Source organism: Bacillus rossius, chromosome 6 (assembly GCF_032445375.1).
Source record: "Bacillus rossius redtenbacheri isolate Brsri chromosome 6, Brsri_v3, whole genome shotgun sequence".
Taxonomy (NCBI): domain Eukaryota; kingdom Metazoa; phylum Arthropoda; class Insecta; order Phasmatodea; family Bacillidae; genus Bacillus; species Bacillus rossius.
In genome coordinates, this window is record NC_086334.1 from 22,510,393 (window position 1) to 22,530,196 (window position 19,804).

The window sequence follows — 19,804 nt, forward strand, 5'->3', positions numbered from 1 at the left end:
AAACATTGTTGATACTCCTATTTATGTCCTTTACTGCTACATTAACACACGACCAAGTTGGTTGATCTAGACGAGGGGGGGGGGGGGGGGGGTAGTTCTGTAACAATATCACATTTGTTTCACTAAAAAGTTTCTGTTTTTGTTTCAGCACATTAATCACTTTATCACCTTCATTTTTGAAACATCATTGGATCCACCAATTATTACAGCTGAATCGTTATGAACAAGTTTTTCACTTTTTACCAGGACGGTTTGTATACTTGCACCTGGTTTAATCATACCAAATACACATTTTTCAGGCATTACATTACTCAACACACCAGCTATGCCTCTGCCATGACTGGCAGCAAGGATAACTATGTTACCTGACTTTTTGTGTTTCACTGAATCGCGTTTGATTGTGTGGTCTTGTTTGGTAGCCTCTTCTGCCCTGTTGTTCAGAGCATCAAACTTATTTGATACACAAATGGAAAAATCACACGGTAAAGTTGTCTTGCTGAACTTCCGCTTACGCACCACTTGCGACCACAAGCACGGAGAAGGAAGACTCACTACAGTTTCTTTACCTTTGTCAAACAGATTTCAGCTCAATTTGCAGTACATTTATGACTTCTCGTAGTGAACTCACCTCTTTCAGAAGTTGGATGACAAGGATCACCTGCGTTTTCGTAGCACTATCGTCTGAGACAGTTGCACAAATTTGATGCGTTGTGTTGTACTCCCTCTACAGTGATGCCGTGTAGCTTCATCATCCATTAATTTGTATTACACAAGTGGCACACGTGGCACAGACCCACTCATTTTCTGGAATATTTATTTCCTCTATATTGCTACACTTATTGAAGTGATACCATTTGTCACAGTTTTCACATAGAATACCATTTCTTACTACTTTAGTACATTTCCCGAATTTGTTATCTCTTAAAACACAGTTTTTTGGCGGTATTAACGAACAACACTTCCGAGTCGGATGCAGTGACATCATGTTTGGATTGACCCCTAAGGAAGTGAGACAACTTGCGTACCTTTGTGCTAAAAAATATGGACTAAAAATGCCCCCATCTTGGGCAGAAAAAGAAACAGCAGGAGTGGACTGGTTGTGTGGATTTTTGAAAAGACATCCAGAGCTATCAATAAGACAACCGGAAGAAACTAGCTAAGCCAGGATGACAAGTTTTAAAAAGCATAATATGAATGAATTTTACAAGAAACTCTCTGATGTTTACTCACGTCACCCATCAGGGCTACTTCCTTCAAAAATTTGGAACTGTTATGAAACTGGAGCAACTACTGTGCTGAAACCAAATAAAATTGTCGCAGGAAAAGGAGTCAAACAAGTGGGAACAGTCACATCAGCAGAACGTGGTGAACTCGTAACTGTTGCTGCAGCGGTGATTGCACAGGGAACCTTTATTCCTCCTATGATTATCTTGCCAAGAAATAAATTCAAAGACCACTTCATACTAGATGTACCAGCTGGTTGCATTGGTGCTGCTACAGGATCTGGATGGATGACAGAAGACAGTTTTGTGCAATTTATGAAACATTTTATTGCCTAAACCAAACCGAACAAAGACGATCCACTTCTATTGTTGTTACTAGACAACCATTCCTCTCACCTTAGTGTTACAGTTTTGGATTTGTGTAAAGACAATGGTGTAGTACTCTTGTCATTTCCACCACACTGTTCACACCGGCTCCAGCCCCTTGACATTCGTGTTTACAGACCATTCGAGAAACTCTATACCAGGGGAGTCGATTCCTGGATAAAAATAAATCCAGGAAAAACTCTTAATATCTACGACTTCCCAAGTATGATTAAAGAAGAATTCATGACATCATTCACACCTTGTAATATTACTTCAGGATTTTCAGCTGCAGGCATTTTCCCACTGAATGTTGATAAGTTTCAAGACAGTGATTTTGCAGCTTCTTTTGTAACAGATCGTACTCTGCCCGAGGAAGGCATACAAAAAATATATAAGTCAAATAAAGGAAGTGAATGAAGTGTTTTCGGGCAGTGATCACCAACTAGATATCGTCCCTGGGCCCAGCGGTGTCCAAATATCAGACTATGGAGATTTAACGCAAACATTTTCACCTCAAGCTGTTCGCCCGTATCCTAAAGCAGGGCCACGGCAAGAATGCAGTCGAAATAGGAAAAAAAGGAAATGTGCAATTCTCACAGATACACCAGAGAAAACATTGCTGGAAATGGAAAAAGCCGCAAGAGAGAGTAAGAAGAAAAACAAACAAAAAAGTAAAACCTGCCCATCAAAATATCTAAGAAGAAAACAAGAATCAAAAGGAAACTTGAATTCAGTGATGATTCTTCGGAGAATCATCACAACACACTCACTGTCTGAACTGTGGAGAAATATATAAGAATAACGAAGAATGAGTACAATGTTTAAGGTGCAAAATGTGGTCACATTGGTCCTGTGCTAAAAACAATCCTTTTTTTGTGTGTATTGACTGTGCAGATAATGACACAGACGATTTAGAATCTGGAAATTCCGAATTAGATAATGTTTCAATGTGGCCCTTCCAATGGTGCAATATGCCCCGCATGTGGGGCAAAGTGCAACATGTGCAAGTGCTTTTTAAATAGATTATGTCAATGATCAATAATTTTTTTGCAATCATTATATTATATTGAATACTGTGGATAAAAAATCATAGTATTCATAGGATGTTAGATTTTTTAAATATGCATAATACAAAACCAGAAAAAAAATTATAACTAATTCCTCTATGTATTCAGCTATAGTTTTTGTTCTGAACTCTTTCCAAATGAAAAAATATTCATGATGGAAATTTTTTTTTACTTATTATATAGTTATAGTAATTTGGTTTCTAGTAGAATTATTACTTGGTACCTAAAACCACAGTTTCACTCCGCAACGTCTCACCGACACTTTATTTTCAGGGTTGTGCAAGTCTTCCGCTGCTGTTCTTTCTTAGGATAATACTTTATGGTTATTGCTGAACATTAAACTGAAACTTAGTTTAAAAAACGCACGATCGCAAAAGATTTTATTTTGTACAAATACGTTAATTTCAGCTATGTTTCTTTCAAACATTAGACTCTTAGCCAGCGTAGCAAAATGCAGTGCAGCTTCACTGGCAACACCGGCCGGTGTATGTACACTAGCATGTTCGAATGAAATGTGTAGCTTGGCTTAGATTCAGTGCAAAATTATTGATGAGATCCACAAATAACTGTTTTGTATTAAGATTGTGTACCATGGAAACGTACAAAGCATGTCATACATCTAATTAATACGGCAAGACTACAATGTTTACACTTATAGAAAATACCTCTAAATTACTGTAGATTACTGTCGTTATAAAAAAAAACAATATTCTTGATAACCGTAGGATATTTAAAAAAATTAGATAATTTTTGTAAAAATGCCTTCTCTACATTTTCACTATCCAAAATACATACTAGTTTATTTATTATTTTCACCTAAAATTGTAAATTTAAGTAACAAATTAGTTAACAGTTTTTATTTAGAAGATTACGATTAATTGTATATTTAGGTCATACAACACACAAAAAATATGGTGAATTAGCTTTTCAAAGTAACATTTTCTCTACATTATATCAAACGCAACTTGTCGGAATAGAAGCTGCATGTTATATTAAAAATGTTTTTCTATTAAAATAAATATTATTTCGATGTTTCTCTGGTGCTCAGCCACACTTAAATGGTTGTGTTTTTAAATATTTTGGTAGAGAGCTGCGTGAGCTACCCTATAACCGTGTTTGTAATAAGTGTTCATTTCTGTATACAATTAAAATAATAATAAATAATATAGGTTTAAGTAAAACCACTTTATATTGCGATTTTACCACGAACAGCGAATACCATACCATATCACAACTTAAAACATATAAAGTCCCGTTTTTCTCTTACAAAATATTATAGTTATTAGTAATTTAATGTGCTTTGTAATCGCCTTCAATCCTCTTGGAAGATTTTGGGCGACGTTATAAAAGCGACTAGGCTATAAGGTTATACTTTACTATAAAATTACAACTATGAGAAGGAACCGTTCACTTCAACTTTTGGCATACAGTACTATTTTTTGTGGGCGTTTTGCATCGATATGTATATGCGCTATCAAAATATTGGCTACATACAAACTAGAAAAACATCAATCCAAGCCCAAATTCATGTTGAATTATTGTTATATTGTTCGTCTGCTGTTATATGAACACTTTTCAAATTTACAAGAAATTCATTTATTTTATGAAAAATATTTTTGTACTCATAGTGATCTTTGCAGATATTCAGTTAAAATTGGTCATTATTTAAAGTAGGTAATTATATTTTCAGCCAGTTCCATGTCTTTTTAGGAGAAAAGTAAGAATAAATTGATCATATTTATAGTTCTAACAGTTCTACGTGACTTTATTCAATCGTTCATACTAGAAAGTATTATTTACATACGCCAGTGAAAGAAGGCACTGTAATATGGCCATCTATGTAAATTGATATCGCGATTTAACGAGCTAATATAGTTTTATACCACCAACGAACGCCACCTCCCGTCTGTAAAATAATCTTTAAAAAATACTTCATATATATGTCATGTTTATCAAGATACGGAAATACAAAGTAGATGATATTTTAGTAAAAAGTATGAAATTTACTAACGAGCCATAAAAACTGGACCCGAATAATTCTAAATACTTTAGATCCTGATATCGTTCCAGACAAAACTACATTTCTTTGTGCTCATTGGTGCCCTATTTCAGGAAAAGAGAAGAAATTATATTTAGCCTGGGAGTGAAATCTCTGATAACTTCTATACTCCAGACAGCATTGTTGTAGCTTCCAGTCAGACAGGATTATTTGCTGCCACTATGTCTTGTGTGTAAGAAGTTGAGCCGGAAGCAGCTTGTCGCAGAAGACAAAAACCTCAGCCAGATGCAGGTGCGCCTTCAATCCGTTATCGTTGCTAAGTACCCTGCGGGACAAGACGATGCCTTTCACCCCATCCCCATTCCTTACATATTTTGACCAGCTTTGTTGGGAATGGGAAAGATACCTGGTTGTTCCAACATTACTGAGAATGCAAAGCTCCTCCAACCCCAAACCCCGACTAAATGCACCTATCTGACGTTCCTAAACAACCAAATGTATGTTGCTGGCCACTGATTGTACGTTGCTTCTTAATCGACTGTCATGTAGAACTGCCTTGAAAATACGTCAGTGCACGCAAAGAATTTGATCCACCTTCCAAGAAGACTGAAGAGTTCGAGAAATGCTAGTAATCCTTGTTTGTACTGGTGGAAATAATATAGGCCTAATAAATTTTCTTATTTGTAATTTTGTTGCATTTTCCCTTGAACATTGTAATTCAATATTAAGTTTAAATAGAGAAATATATTTAACCTAAAATTATCTGCGCCTTACTGGTGGTTGGTGTTTGATGAATATATACCTTAAGATTTTTTTTTTTGTAATTTATTAGATCTTTTTTTCCCCTGATATTACCATTTGCGAATAAGGCAAGGATCGAATACGTGCAGGAATCACTCGAATTAATCAGTAAAATAACAAGCGAATTTTTTGATGATTTTTGGTCTTTTCCCCGAAGTTTTTGGTCAAAATTAAATAATTTCAATCTTACAGTCCATGTCGAGGCAGCTCAGAGTGGCTTGCTTTCAGGAGTTTTAAGCCATGTTTAGGACATAAGGTTCTTTCAAATAGAAAAACCTTTTTGGTGTTTAGATTTTAGAATTTTTATTTATTAATAAACAGGAAATTGTCTTGAAACGGAAATTTTTCCCTCGAAATATGAAAATTGTTAGGAATTTTGAGTCATTTATAAAGAATTCCGATAGCGCACACGCCCAAACATAGCTGAACTCGTACTATCGCTGAAATGGTTTGACTTGTGATGAAAGTTTTTTCAAGCAATGATATGGGTAAAATTTTAATTTATATGGTGGCTGCAACCTCTTGCAGACGAAAACAAGTTGGTAGATTCAAGATGGCTGCCATGAAATCATACTGGCTGACCAGTCTGTTCTGGCATTAGAAGTGGAATGTCTATCTGCTGGATAAAATGATTTTAACTTAAAACTTAATCAAGCACAATAAAAAAATTGGGAACGAATAATAATCATACAAAAACCACCAAACTCAACATTACCATTTTGCGCAATTCAAACCCTAGGTTTGATAAAAGGATAGGGTTGTTTTTAAATAAAAAACAAAAGCTTCCAAATGAATAAGTAATAGACGTAAGATACTAAAAAAATTGCATCTGAAGTTACGTATTACTTTTTGTCGTTTATTAAAATACATCTTGTAATGACGTGGAAAATGAGGTAGTATGTTTTTAAACATCAAATTTCGGTAACTAAGTAAGATGTAAATAAAATGGTAAGGTAATAAATTAAAAATTGTTATTTTACTTATTTGTATGATTCCGTCCTTACGTGGAAGGGGCGACGTTTCATGTAAAGACAAAAATTAATACTTCAGAAATTAATAAATATAAGAATTAGAAATTAAGATTCAATAACAAGCACATAAAGGTAAGCACTAAGCATATGATTTTTTCTTTAGTTTTTTTTTTGCCTTCATTTTTAATGGTGCGAATAGGGAGTAAGTTATGTTTATTATATGGAAAAATTCATATCTCCTTAGCAAATACAGCTGGCTGTAAGCAACTTCACATGAATTACTTTATTAAATTATTATCTGGAATACTTTAAACATATTTAGATATTCGACCTCAAAGGCAGTGCGTGAAACGGGGCACGTTAGTTTTAATAATAGTCTACTAAATCATATATTCAAGCAAATTAAGATGTTAAAAACTGAGCAAGAATAACTTTCAAATGAGTTATTATGATTTTATATCGGTTTTAACTTTTATCATTTTCCCACATTCTACCACAAAAGGTGTTAAAAACCATTTGAATTTGTTTTTATTATAAAAGTCGTAACCCTAAAGCTAATGAAGCGGAATGTAAGTTATGTGGTAGGATTTACAAGCATGCAAAAACTATCAACTCTTTTCTACAAATTACAGAAGTTAACTTTTTAAGAGGTTAAATATTTCAATTACTGTTTTAATATTAAAAAAAATATATTATGAACAAATCCCACAAATTTGTGCCTAAGGAAATGATAAATGACCATACCTACGCTACGTAAGTTATTCAACATTCTCCGAATTATCACTTGTCAGTCTTAACAGAGGTTAATATTATTTTTAAAAAGTAATAAATTTATTTAATCTAATAAATTAGCTGGGTTTGGTTTTTTTTTCTGGTTAAACAATATTGCTACATTTACTTAATTCTTAATATTTACATCAGTATCCTAGTGGGAAAGAAGAGATTGGTAAAAATTTGGATATAAGCCTACTGCTTAGTTAATAACAAAAAAAACAACTAAGATTCAACTAATAAGTTCAATAATAAACTTTATACATGTACTCTTCATTTAAAAGAAAGATCCGATTGCATCAAATATTCTTAAAAACGGGATGTATTTATCTAAATGTCAGATCCTTTGATTATTCTAAGCTTAGGTTCAACCATAGAAAATGAATGTGACATTGAAAAAGATTCGTAAACGTAATTGAAAAAGTATAGATGTAAGTTTAATAATTATATGTTTTAATTAACTACCGCATGAAATGGCAGGAAGTGTAATTTCATCAAGGTAAACTATATCCTCGATCAGTCTAAAAAATAAGTTTTCAAATCCGATACCTAATCTTTACTAAAAATTAAAAATAGCATACCCATAACTATTACTTCGAAAACGGTTATTTTACAAAATATATTTTTATGCACCTGACGATTTATTGTGTCCGTTTATTTAGTCCAAATATTGGGAATTAATCATATATACACTTTTTTAAATTGTAAGGTTTTAGCAACCCTCTTAAAATTGCAAGAGCGAAGACGCGAGTTATTAGCTATTCATTTAATAAGATTCTTCTGAGCGAAGCTTGGTCATCCAGATATTGTAAGGAAAATTTTGGTCACGCTTGACACCTCAAATGTTACAAATATATTTACTTCCAGTTGTTATAACATCTTGAAGTCTTGTTGATGTAATTTTTAGACGAAATAAGTTATGCTTAAATTTACTGTTCTTGCCGAACATTTCCAGTGGATATTATTGTAACAAACAATAGTCAGCTGAGTCGTCACTAATCTCAGCTCCAATGATATTGTCAAACTTAAGTTATTATGAACATAAATAATTGCACATAATAAAACGTAAGTTAACAAAATTAAAATAATCTAGTTTTGTTCTGAACTATAACATTTTATTTGCAAATTAAAGCTTTTTATGAACTCAATACAAACAAAAAAGAATGACCACTACTTTGTAATAGTTTCTAACGAACCTTAATAACGATAAACCATTTTATCTACCTGAGGAAAGTTAAACACAAGAAAAGTGTGGTGAAATGAAAAAGATTAATCGTTGTTTAAAACGGAGAGGTAACATTTAACAGTCGTTAATAAAACATTGTTTAACGACTGTGGTTCAATTGGCCCTTAGCCTTTTTTCATACACAAGCGTTATATATATATATATATATATATATATATATATATATATATATATATATATATAAACTGCTAGTGTGGTTGATTGATATTTTAATTTTAAAATATATCAAACGTAAATTGTTTCACCAATGAAGTCTCGTAGGCACGATCAAGCAGTATACGTCCATGCAATTTCTAAGCGCCGGATACTTCTGTTGGTTCGGCTCCTCTGCTGGAAAAAAAAAGGTCTTGCGGGAACGATCATGGCAAGCAAACGTTCCTGCTACCTCCATCTGCCTTGTGGTTCCCGGATACTTTAATTAAGAAAATGAGCATTATTTACATTATTTACAGTTAAGAAAACATAAAAGTTTCCTTAAGTTTTTCTATTGGCTTAAACATTTCGCTACCCGCCATTTTACGAGTCTTTGCCACCGCGCGGGGGGTCCCACCCCATAAGCTGGGCAGACAAAGGGCTGAAAGGATGTCTTGTGGAGGGCGGTGCGGGGGGGTCCCACCCCTTCTGCGGGGCGGACCAAGGGCTGGCAGGATGTCTCGTGGAGGGAGGTCAAAGAAGTGCAGGGGAAACGGTCGGGGTTATGACGAGGTCGGGGAACTGTCCACTGGCCGTCTGTCTGTCTCCAGGAGCCTACGCAGGAATGTGGAAATGTATCGGGGAGGGGGTGGGGGAGATGAACATATCTTCCCTCCTCACAGAATCCTAAAAAAAAAAAAATTAAAAAAATCTGTAATTCCCACCTACCAACTGAAAGAATTTGAAAGCAAAGAGCGGGCAAAGAGGCACTTGTCCAATCTGCGTTCTTGGAACGATTCTCGCGATGGGGCAGATTCTTTAAAACTGGTTTACAGTGTTAAGTAGACGAGAAACCTTAAAGAAAGAACAAAGATAAGGATAGACAGCGCAGATAAATCCGCGGAAGGAATTAGTCAGAAAAAATATCTCAGCACAGACCAAAACAGCGGACTGTCGACGAGACAGTTGCAACAAAGAACAGTCAACATAGACAGTAAATCAAAAACTACCTCGGACAACACAGCGATAAACAGACTAACTCAACGATGATACTGACAGATAATCTGGATGGACGACACAAAGACAAGAGCACAGACGAACTCAGCTGGCTTCCTAAGGCAATAGAAATAGTCTCGTCCATCTGACCTGTCTTAAAAGTTATAGACAGGTCTCAAATGGAAGTCGCAGTGGAATCCTTTTTCTCAAACGTCACTTAGAAATAATCGGATGCCGTATTTTTTTTACATATACTGTTGACAACACTCTAAAAAAAATTTGTACTTTTACAAGGGAAATTCTTGGAAACCCTGTTGCCAAGGATATTTCTTGCAAAACTACAAGGCAGAGCCTTGCAAAATCGCACATGGTACAAAGCTCTGCCTTGTAGTTTTGCAAGAAATATCCTTGGCAACAGGGTTTCCAAGAATTTCCCTTGTAAAAGTACAAATTTTTTTTAGAGTGAAAGCAACAGTTTCCTGGCTGAGACAATAATCTTGTCACTGACCGCAGAGCGCGGCCTCCCTGCAGGTACAGAGTCCAGTGATCACGGGTCGTGCCGCGCAGATACTTACCACGATGACGACTTCCAGAATCATCATGGAAATGACAGTGTTATAGATTCGAGAGCATTACAATAACTAAGCGTTTTCTAATTTTTGGCGAGTTGGTCCCGAGTCCTTTGGGATCCCGCACAGGAGTCAAAAAATTGTTTGTCTGTAAAGTCGGTTTACGGACGATAGTTTAACGTGACAACGTCATAACAAAACATTGATGAAATGATTCCATACCTAAAATTGAATAATTTTTATTTTTATAATAATAAAAGAATAAATACTTGAAATTATACTAGTAATCAGATTTTTAAAATGCAAGAATAATGAACCTTTATTGCCGAAATTGTTGTTGTAATAAGCAATGAAAACCACATTAACTTTTCACTTCACTTTATAAACAGTCGAGTGGAAGAGAGATATATGCGGCGCAAGCGTACAATGAGCGTAACGGGACACAGCGTAACGGAAAAATGTGCGTAACGGGACAATTTTTCGTGCGTGCAGCCGGCGTTCATCGATTTAGTAGACGTTGTCACGTAAAAAAATACGCTTCTACCGCGACATTAAGTTGTCCAAACACAACAGCAGTGCAGTCGGGTCTTCTGACTTTTTCTTAGCGTATAAATGGGGAGCAACTGCGGCAAGATGCGTGAACTTCCTCGTTGGTTGGTTCGTCTGCCAGCCTCGTAGTCTCCCAAGCTGCTCGGAGAACCAGCAGCAGAGGTCGTCCCGCGAGTTCCCGAGCCCAGTCCGTGTACACGTAGTTCTGGCCTCGCTAGCCTCGCTCTCCTGTCGGTTGCAGAGACGCCCTGGCGGTCCAGTTCGTTCCTTCCTCGCCGCTTTCACAGAACCCCGAGCTACCGCGAGCGTCGGAGGGAACCTGTGTCGACTTCTGTGTCGACTTCTGATCATCTGTATACCAATAAACACGTTCAGTTCTTTCATAACTGTGATCAGCCACCGCATATACGTCCATGTCTGTTACCACGCATTTATTATCAAGTCTGGGCTGCGCAAAGACCGTTTCATTAAAATATTAATAGGTTTGTATTATTGTTGTCTTTTAACACGATACTTATTTTAAATTTTTATACAAAAATATGTTTTACTTGCGAGAAATATTAGATGCTTTCTTGTAATTATAATGTTTTATTCTTTGTTTTTTGTTTTTATCGTTATTGTGATTTATTACAGTCTTAGATTTCGTTATTTTGTGTTTGATAGACTACTGTTTGTATCTGTTCTGTTTTGGTCTCTGTGAGCACGTGGCGCTCGCTCTACGTTGTTGGCCAATAGCGGATGTGCCTGCCTGCTGCGGATTGCCCTCAGGTTGAGTTTACCTGCTCTCTGTGCCGTCGGGAAAAGGGGGTGGGGGGGGGGGGGGTAGGCCACAAATTTGCAAAGGACAATTGTCCTTGTCTGTATGTGTCTGTCCGCCGCAGAAGTCCTCGGTTGTTGGTGGGCCTGTGAAAAATATTCTAATAAATTGTCAACAGCTCAATCTTTCATTTTGCCATTTTTTTTTAATTTTGCTATTGCATTTAATGTGTTATATTTAATTGTTTGTTCATTCAGGCGATATTTGATAGGTACAATCACCCTCACACCACCATTCATAACTTCCTCACAATATTATTGTCACTTGAATGCATAACTTGAGATTGGCGCAGAAAGCGGATAGTCTTCGTTTTTTTTTTTTTTTTTTTGGTTGTGCGGTTACAGTCTAGTCCCAAGTAGGGCCGTGGTGTTGCGCAATGTCACAGCGGCGTGGCTTAACGCATGTCTGTTTGTCGTGTTGCAGGACAACAGCCCTGGACAAGAGATACTGGACACCGTGTTCAGGCACCTCAACCTCATCGAGACGGCCTACTTCGGCCTCAGATACCTGGACGCCTCCAACCAAACGGTAAGTGTCTGTATGCGTTGGAGCTCGTAGCCACGCAATCCTTGCTGGCACAGAAAAAGAAATTCTTTTGTACTTCACCAGTTACCAAGATATAACTTCTAACACTACAATAAAACTACCATAAATTTTTACAACACATTGGTATGGTTATTTTTACATGTATGAAAAAACGTTTTTGGAAACAGTACTGGACATATGTAGTTGCGCTTAGGAAAATGGTTAGATATCAATTTAAACTATAATGAAAATGATCGAATATTAAATAGTTGTCCTTTTTTACGATATTGCATGTTAATGTGCACAGTACACACTGTTCAGGGAACGGTTTACAAATTACTTTAACTATTGGTGGTACCGGGACAACACAAAGAATAAATCCAAACCAAGTATAACTGCGAACACTATTTTGTAGTGATACAGTTGTTTTCATGTAAACAAACATTTTTAATTTTACGTGAATTTTTTCTGTTCTGTTTAATAAAAAAAAATACATTGTGGAATAAGTGGAAAACCACCACAAAATCAGCCTGTCGTGGAAACCCTAGATGCGGCGTGGCTGCTACCATTGTGGTATAGGTATTACATGTGATGGTTGCTACCAAAAAGTAGTAATAATCATCATAAAATGTTAACTGATGCAGCATACCAGCTTGCCGTCAGATCCACCAGCTCTACGCCCTTTGTCCACGTTTATGTCCGTAAAAATTTTCTGAATCAATCACAGCTCTGTTATGGGACTCTTCTAAGTGGACCCACATAAGTTACTGTGTGCAGAGCTTTATATATATATATATATATATATATATATATATATATATATATATATATATATATAAGTGATTTGAAAACTGCTCGAGGTATCCGAGTGGTGTCTGTTGGCGAAAATTACTTTAAGAAACACGTGGAGAACGGATTAGTAGTAGTTTTTTTTCATATTTCTATAATGTTATTATTTTTAAATAATCTAGGCATGGAACATCTGTTAGAAATTCTTGAAAGCACTTAAGGGAATCGCATTGCATCTTTATCTTCATTTCTCCGCCAGACAGGGGCGCAACAACTAAATTTCCAAAAGGGGGGGGGGGGCAATATACCTTTTTATAAAGAATCATCGATCGACCCTATTAAAGCGGGGGGTCCGGTGGTACTCCCCCGGGAAAATTTGTATTTCAAGGTGGAAAATGGTGATATTTAAGCAGTTATATTATCTAAAAATTGATTACACAGCACTTTCTTTGCCCCCGTTTGCCCCCACTTCAAGGTTTCAGAAGGGGGGGGGGCAAAATACCCTTCCCCCCCCCCCTGTTGTTGCGCCCCTGCCGCCAGATAATATTATTAATACTACTGAAATATCACAGTTTCTCAATACGCGCCAGTTCAGAGACGATACCGCGCTGCGAACATCAGCGAGCATTGACCATATAATTCCGCCGCAGTCAGGCAGACCCCTGACCGGAGTGTTCGTGACCCTCGCGAGTCCTGACGAGGACACAGTCTGTCGCCGACAGTTCGACCACGCGCGGCGCCGGCAGCAGCCTCCCTGCGACGCGGACACTTATTTCCAGCTCCGCGGGTTAGGCCATCCATGTCAAATGCCAGGCGGAGAGCTTATTTCACGGTCCGGAGAGAACGTAATCTTGCGCGCGCGCGGGGGGAACTTTCACGTGTGCGGCGTGTTATTAGGAGGCGGGCAATCACTAAAACCGTCAGTGAACCGCCGGTGATAATTACGCTTAGGGGAGAGCTAAATGTCCGCGTCGCGATCACTGTGTTTACCATACTGTTACTTTCCGAGCTTAGGCTTGGCGTAACTAACCAAGTGAGCAGCCACACAGGGAGATTTGAGCTTCCTCAGCCACATTCATCTGTACGGAGCTGACACCCGGGTCTGTTCACTGGAAACCGACGGTATCAGTAATCCTCAGCATGCGTTGTGGCACTGTACGGGGACATGCGTGTTGACACAGTGAATGAGGCATGTATATAGAAAAGATGGTGCATTTTTTTTTTACGTGACTGTGGGCGGTAATACAAAGAGGTTTGGTTAAAGCAGCGAATAGGCACTGTCTTGTTGGGACAAAACCGTAACCTAACTCCCGGACCGTGTTCCAGAACGTGTCCAAACCGAATCCCAGTAAGATAACAGATCGGCAACAGTTTTAATAAACGGTGTCCTGTGTTCTAGCGGACGTTTCGCAACCGACGTTACAATTGTCACGGCAAAAATCCTACATATAGCAGCTCCATCGCACGTATTAAATTGTAATTTTATAATTGTCTACAGTACTTTTTAAGATACAATTATTGTAATAACATTAAAGTGTGCAAAATGAATTCCAATATAGTTTTGCAATCATTAAGTTTTATTTGGCACACCAACACTCTTGGTACGTCCCTCGGTGATCACAGAAATGATTATATACGAGTTAGTGGCACCAGACGTGTGTAGGAACGCGTGCAACGGCGTATCTAGATTGAAGGTCAGGGAAGGGACAAATAAATTTTTTTAATACAATAATTTTAGCAAATTTAGAATTGAAATATTTATTATATCTTATCTGTGGTTCAAAAACGTCCTATTATGATAAGGAATGAGGACAAAATTTGAAAATGGGGGGGGGGGGAGGTAATTCCTCTATGCCGCCGCCCCTTCCTTGTGGATCCACCAGTGAACGCGTGTCTGTTGAAGTAAGTATTTGCAAACCACCGCGCTTGCCGTTATTAGCATCCGCCGTTTTCGTCTGTTCTGCTGACCAATCGTAAAGGCACCGTCCCGTCACGCTGTCAAATATTTGTCTCTAACTGTACTCGACAATTGATTTGGATGGGTAGTATTGGACGGAAAATTGCTTCCAATTATCTCCACATAATAAATTTGGACAAATAACCTCAAATATTTTTTGAACCATGTCACACTGTCAAAGTTAATTTTTGATCTGAGTTATCTCAAAATTTCCTATTTTAATCTCATTTTGAAATTAAATAACACATCACAGCGCTGTATGGTATATATTTGAATTTGTTATGCTATTTTTTGTAATTTATAAAATTTTTAAACATATATGCATTTAACTCACAATAATATCTGTTGCACATAAAACATAAATCTTGAGTGATTTTTCAAAGTTATAGAAACATAATTTCCTTTCTACACATTAAATTATTTCGCATACGACATTCGCATTATCATTATTTTGGTTATTTCACTCCAATGGCCCGTGTTTTCTCCACTATTTTAAAGATTCGTTGTGATGGAAACATACCTATATAATCGATTTTGATTGGCTGATTGCATCCAACATACAAAACATATTTTAGAACCTGTCCTGTATGCAATACATTTGATGGGAACTCAGGTCATCCAACTTGTCAAACAAACATGGCTGCGCTAGTAATGTGCTTTTCGTTGACGTCATAACCCTCATACTTTGACACAACATGTTGGAAGGTGCTGGCAGCGAGAATCCGGCAGTGGCTGGCCATTGCCCGACGCAGAAGAGAGGAGACTAGTGTCGCCAGCAGGAGGCGGCTTGGGACGGCGGTTGGGTACTCGCCGTGGCCGTTGCTGGTAGTATAGCAGGTGCACAGGTTGGGGTGAGGGACCCCACCTGCTGTCTCCCGGCGTACTGCCCAACCGCCCCACCTCCCGTGGCAGCTCGCGCACTAACCACTTCCTGAGCACCTTTCCCGCGGCGTAGCGGCCATGCGACCCTCCGCTGTTACACACCGCAGCCCTGCACTGTAAAGTAAAATAAGTAGTTTATTGACACAGAAAATACACACAAAATGGCGCCTATAGTATGTGAGGCTACCCTTAAGGGTGTGCCTCCCATTTCAGGTCCAGATTTTATATTTACAGTATTTATTACAGATAAACGTGTAGCCTTTTTTCAAATGTTTAACTTTCACGAAATGAAAAATATATACACAGCGCATACTTTTTGCATAATTAGCTGCCAAAGTTACATTTTCAACGTTTTTTTGGGTTGTACAAATAAGGAGAATTTAATTTATTGTAGAAATGAAACTTTTTAGGTTTAACTGCAATGCCACTGTCTACTTCAAGAAATGGTTTGAATTTCTTTAAGAAAATATTAATTAATTTTATCTGGCATATCAAATTTCTCAAATTTGTTATGTTTTTGACAGCTAAGAAACATGAAATGAGTTTTTGTGATAGAAATGCAAACCATATCATGAAGTAGCCAGTGGCATTGCAGTTAAACCTAAAAAGTTTAAGTTCTGCAATAAATTAAATTCTCCTTACTTGTACAACCCAAATACGTCAAAAATTGTTTCTTTGACAGCTAATTATGCAAAAAATCATGCGGTGTATTTATTTTATTTAGTGAAAGTTAAACAATTGAAAAAGTCTAAAAGTTGATCAGTGATTAATATAAATATAAAATAATGACCTCGAATGGGAGGCACCCCCCCCCCCCTTAACACAATGGGACTCATTACATTCTAAAGCCATACCGGCTCTTCCATCTGACACCCAAGAAAACGAGAATTTTTACAGAAGTAGAAAAAGAAAAAAACAAATTACTTATTCGGAAAATAATCAGGTATGATGACTGATGAGGCTGGATTGTCTCTGTTTCTTTTTAAAACGTTGCAAAATGGGTAAATTATTACAAAAAATAAGGACGTTTCAACCTTTTGTCAGGGAAAATCAGACAGGTTAATGAAGTTACCTGATCTTGCAGCTGAAATGGAACACATCTCCACGGGGTTTGTTTTTCCGGGATCCGAACCTTAAACCTGTTAATTCGTGACGGGTTGTTCGAAGACAAAAATGTTTTGGAAGTCGCCTTGAAAATTTAATAAGGTATGTTGCTTACGAATGGTAATTATTTCGTAAGAATATTACGATTGTTAAATGAGACGATCGTTGAAAGCTAACACCCGGAGATATGTACTTCGTCCCGCGAGTCATGAACTCGCAGTCACACGCTCTTTGAATGCCGAGGTTGGCGAGCCTGCCCCCCCGGGAGAAAAGATGGCCGCGTTGCTCCCGACAAAAGACTTCTGTCTGACGGAATCTCACGGGGTTGAGAACTTCGCACGGCCGCGTGGCCGGAAACAGCTCTTCATCGCGGCGGTCGACACCTGCCCCACGTGCGTCGAGAACAAGGCGTGAGCCCTGGCGGTGTGAACTGCAAGGCAGCTGCGATTCAGACAGACATCGCGTGACATCATAACACTGTCGCTGATGGCCTGTCATCAAGGAAACATCTGCCTAGCAACCAGCGTCATTGCAGCTGTGATGTCGCCGCATTTTTTCTCACGCGAACACCAAGGGAAGAATGTCAAGTTCAGGGAGACAAAAAAAAGAAAAAGAAGCATCAGCTTGCGTCACAGGCATGACGTGCGAAAATAGTGCCACACGCAACGCAACGTAAGAACTGCTCCGAAGCCACGTGTTTAGAAAAAAAGAGGGCCAATTTAGAGCGTTTGTAATCATTTCATTGGCTCAGGCATATCTACCAGTATTGATAATTAATTAGTTTCGACGCACAAAAGCAGGAAAAAACAACATGCTCCTCCACAGTCCCGTCGTCCTCCTAACAAGAAAAGACTTTTAAGCGAGAAACGGCGTCATTAATTTAAGTCCTGTCACCTACAAGTTTCTCAAACCTTCGGATGGCATTTGAATGCTGTTTCTGCCGCTATGGCTAAAATTTCCGCAGCGTTTTTTTATTTTATTTTTTTTGGTGCACAATAGAGTTATTCACTAAGTATTAATCAAAATTGAACATGTGAACAACTGATCTAGAAGAAATCACGGAGTAGAAACTGGCAGTCGCTCCGGTTCCAACGGCGTGAGTGTGACACCGGCCTTGGTCGCTTCATAACTGAACTCCTTGGCCTCCCAACAGCGCAAAAAAAAGTTCCGACTCTTAACGACTTCGCTGTCGAAAGAGACACGAAGCCGAGAATAATTTTAAAAAAAGTATATTGATGTGGCGTGTCGAATGTCTCGTCAGGAACGGCGGTCATTTGTCAAGTCGGGTGTCTCGCAGCCGGAAGACAGAACCGGCGGAGCAGCAGGAAGCGGCGGGCAAGTGGGCCAGGTCTGACGGCTCGCCCCCGAAAGAGGAACGGTGTAAGGGGGGAGGGAGACTCGCGGATAATTATCTGTAATGACGAGCAAGCGACGGGTGTTGGCGGCCGCGGCCGAGCCCCGTTCTCACACGTCGAGCGCAGCCCCGCGTTCGTTTCTCCGGCCGGATGATTGCCGGATGCGCGCTCCGGTTACCCGCCGGTCCGCGGGGGACCGTTACGAGCCCGAGGTAGGCTCGAATCAGCTCCGCCTGTTTCCCGCTCCCCGGGGAGTTGCGAGAGTCGGCAGGTCGTAGACATCTTCAACACTACGCTGTCTTTTTTGACGTGACAACGTCTAATAAATCGATGAACGCCGGCTGCACGCACTTAAAAGTGTCCCGTTACGCACATTGTTCCCTTACGCTGTGTCCCGTTACGCTCATTGTACGCTTGCGCCGCATCTATCTCTCTTCCACTCGACTGTTTATTAAATGAAGTGAAAAGTTAATGTGGTTTTAATTGCTTATTACAACAACAATTTCGGACATAAAGGTTAATTATTCTTGCATTTTAAAAATCTGATTACTAGTATAATTTCGAGTATTTATTCCTTTATTATTAAAATAAAAATGATTTAATTTTATTCATAAAGTATGCAATAATTTCATTAATGTTTTGTTATGACGTCACGTTAAACTATCGTCCGTAAACCGACTTTATTGACAACAATTTTTTTTTGTAAATGGAACAGAAAAATCCATCTGAAATTGCATATATTTGTAAGATTGTACTTTTTTTTTTACATGAAAGCAAATGTATCGCTGCAAAAAAAATGTTCGCACTAATACTGGTCATTTATGATTTGTGTTGTCCCTGTACCTACATTTGTTAATGTTATTTGTAAAATCATTTCCTGGATAGCTTTCCAGTATTAACTGTGCACGTTAATCAGCATAATAAAACTTAAATAAGTCATATTGTTAAATATTCAATAACTTTCCCGATGGTCTATAAAAATTATGCTTAAGTGAAACCTCACTTGAAATATAAAATTATGCGTCCATTTTTGTAACGAATACTTAGCATTATCTCGAAAAACGTATTTCATATATGTAAAAATTGCCATAGCCATGTGATGCAAAATATTATTCTTGTAGTATCTATTACCAGTTATTTCTTAGCAACTGGTTTCCAAAGAAATAATTTGTCTGTTTCTGAAACATTCACTGTATCAATTACAAAGAGCGACTAAAAAACCATTACTGCCCTCAAAATAATGACGTAATGTTAACACGGGCATTGTGATTTTCTTTCTTTTTTTCATTCAAAAAATATTTTGCGGATCTAACTATATATAATTTTATCCACACACCTTATTTATTTGCATAATTACGAATATATGTAGGCCTATTGACAGAATGAAAGACAAATTTTATATTATTTCATATTCCGCTTAACTTGGACGTGCAGACGCTTTAGCCTATTGACGCACACATGAAACAACCTAAACTATTAATATATTTAAAAAAAAATCACGAAAAAATTAATAACTGCCATTTCCGGATATTTGTCAAATAACAGAGAATTGGTTAAAATATCTATCGCGAGCAGGGAACTGTTTATGATGATCGCGAGCAAATACCTGATTCTTTTGGTCGAGAGCACAGAAGTATTTTTTTTTTTTCAAAAAAAAACATTCAGATTCGTGTAAGTTTTTTTCC

The 19,804-nt window shown here is 37.9% G+C and overlaps 1 protein-coding gene across 3 annotated transcripts in view; it reads left to right on the top strand.

Annotated features, from left to right (window-relative positions):
• Positions 1-19,804, top strand: part of LOC134532847 (band 4.1-like protein 4) — a 415,376-nt gene that overhangs the window by 224,387 nt on the left and 171,185 nt on the right. For all 3 annotated transcript variants that reach the window (XM_063369829.1, XM_063369830.1, XM_063369831.1), the window contains exon 3: positions 11,931-12,035. In XM_063369829.1, the coding sequence (XP_063225899.1) occupies positions 11,931-12,035 (105 nt within the window). The remainder of the gene's footprint in view (positions 1-11,930; positions 12,036-19,804) is intronic.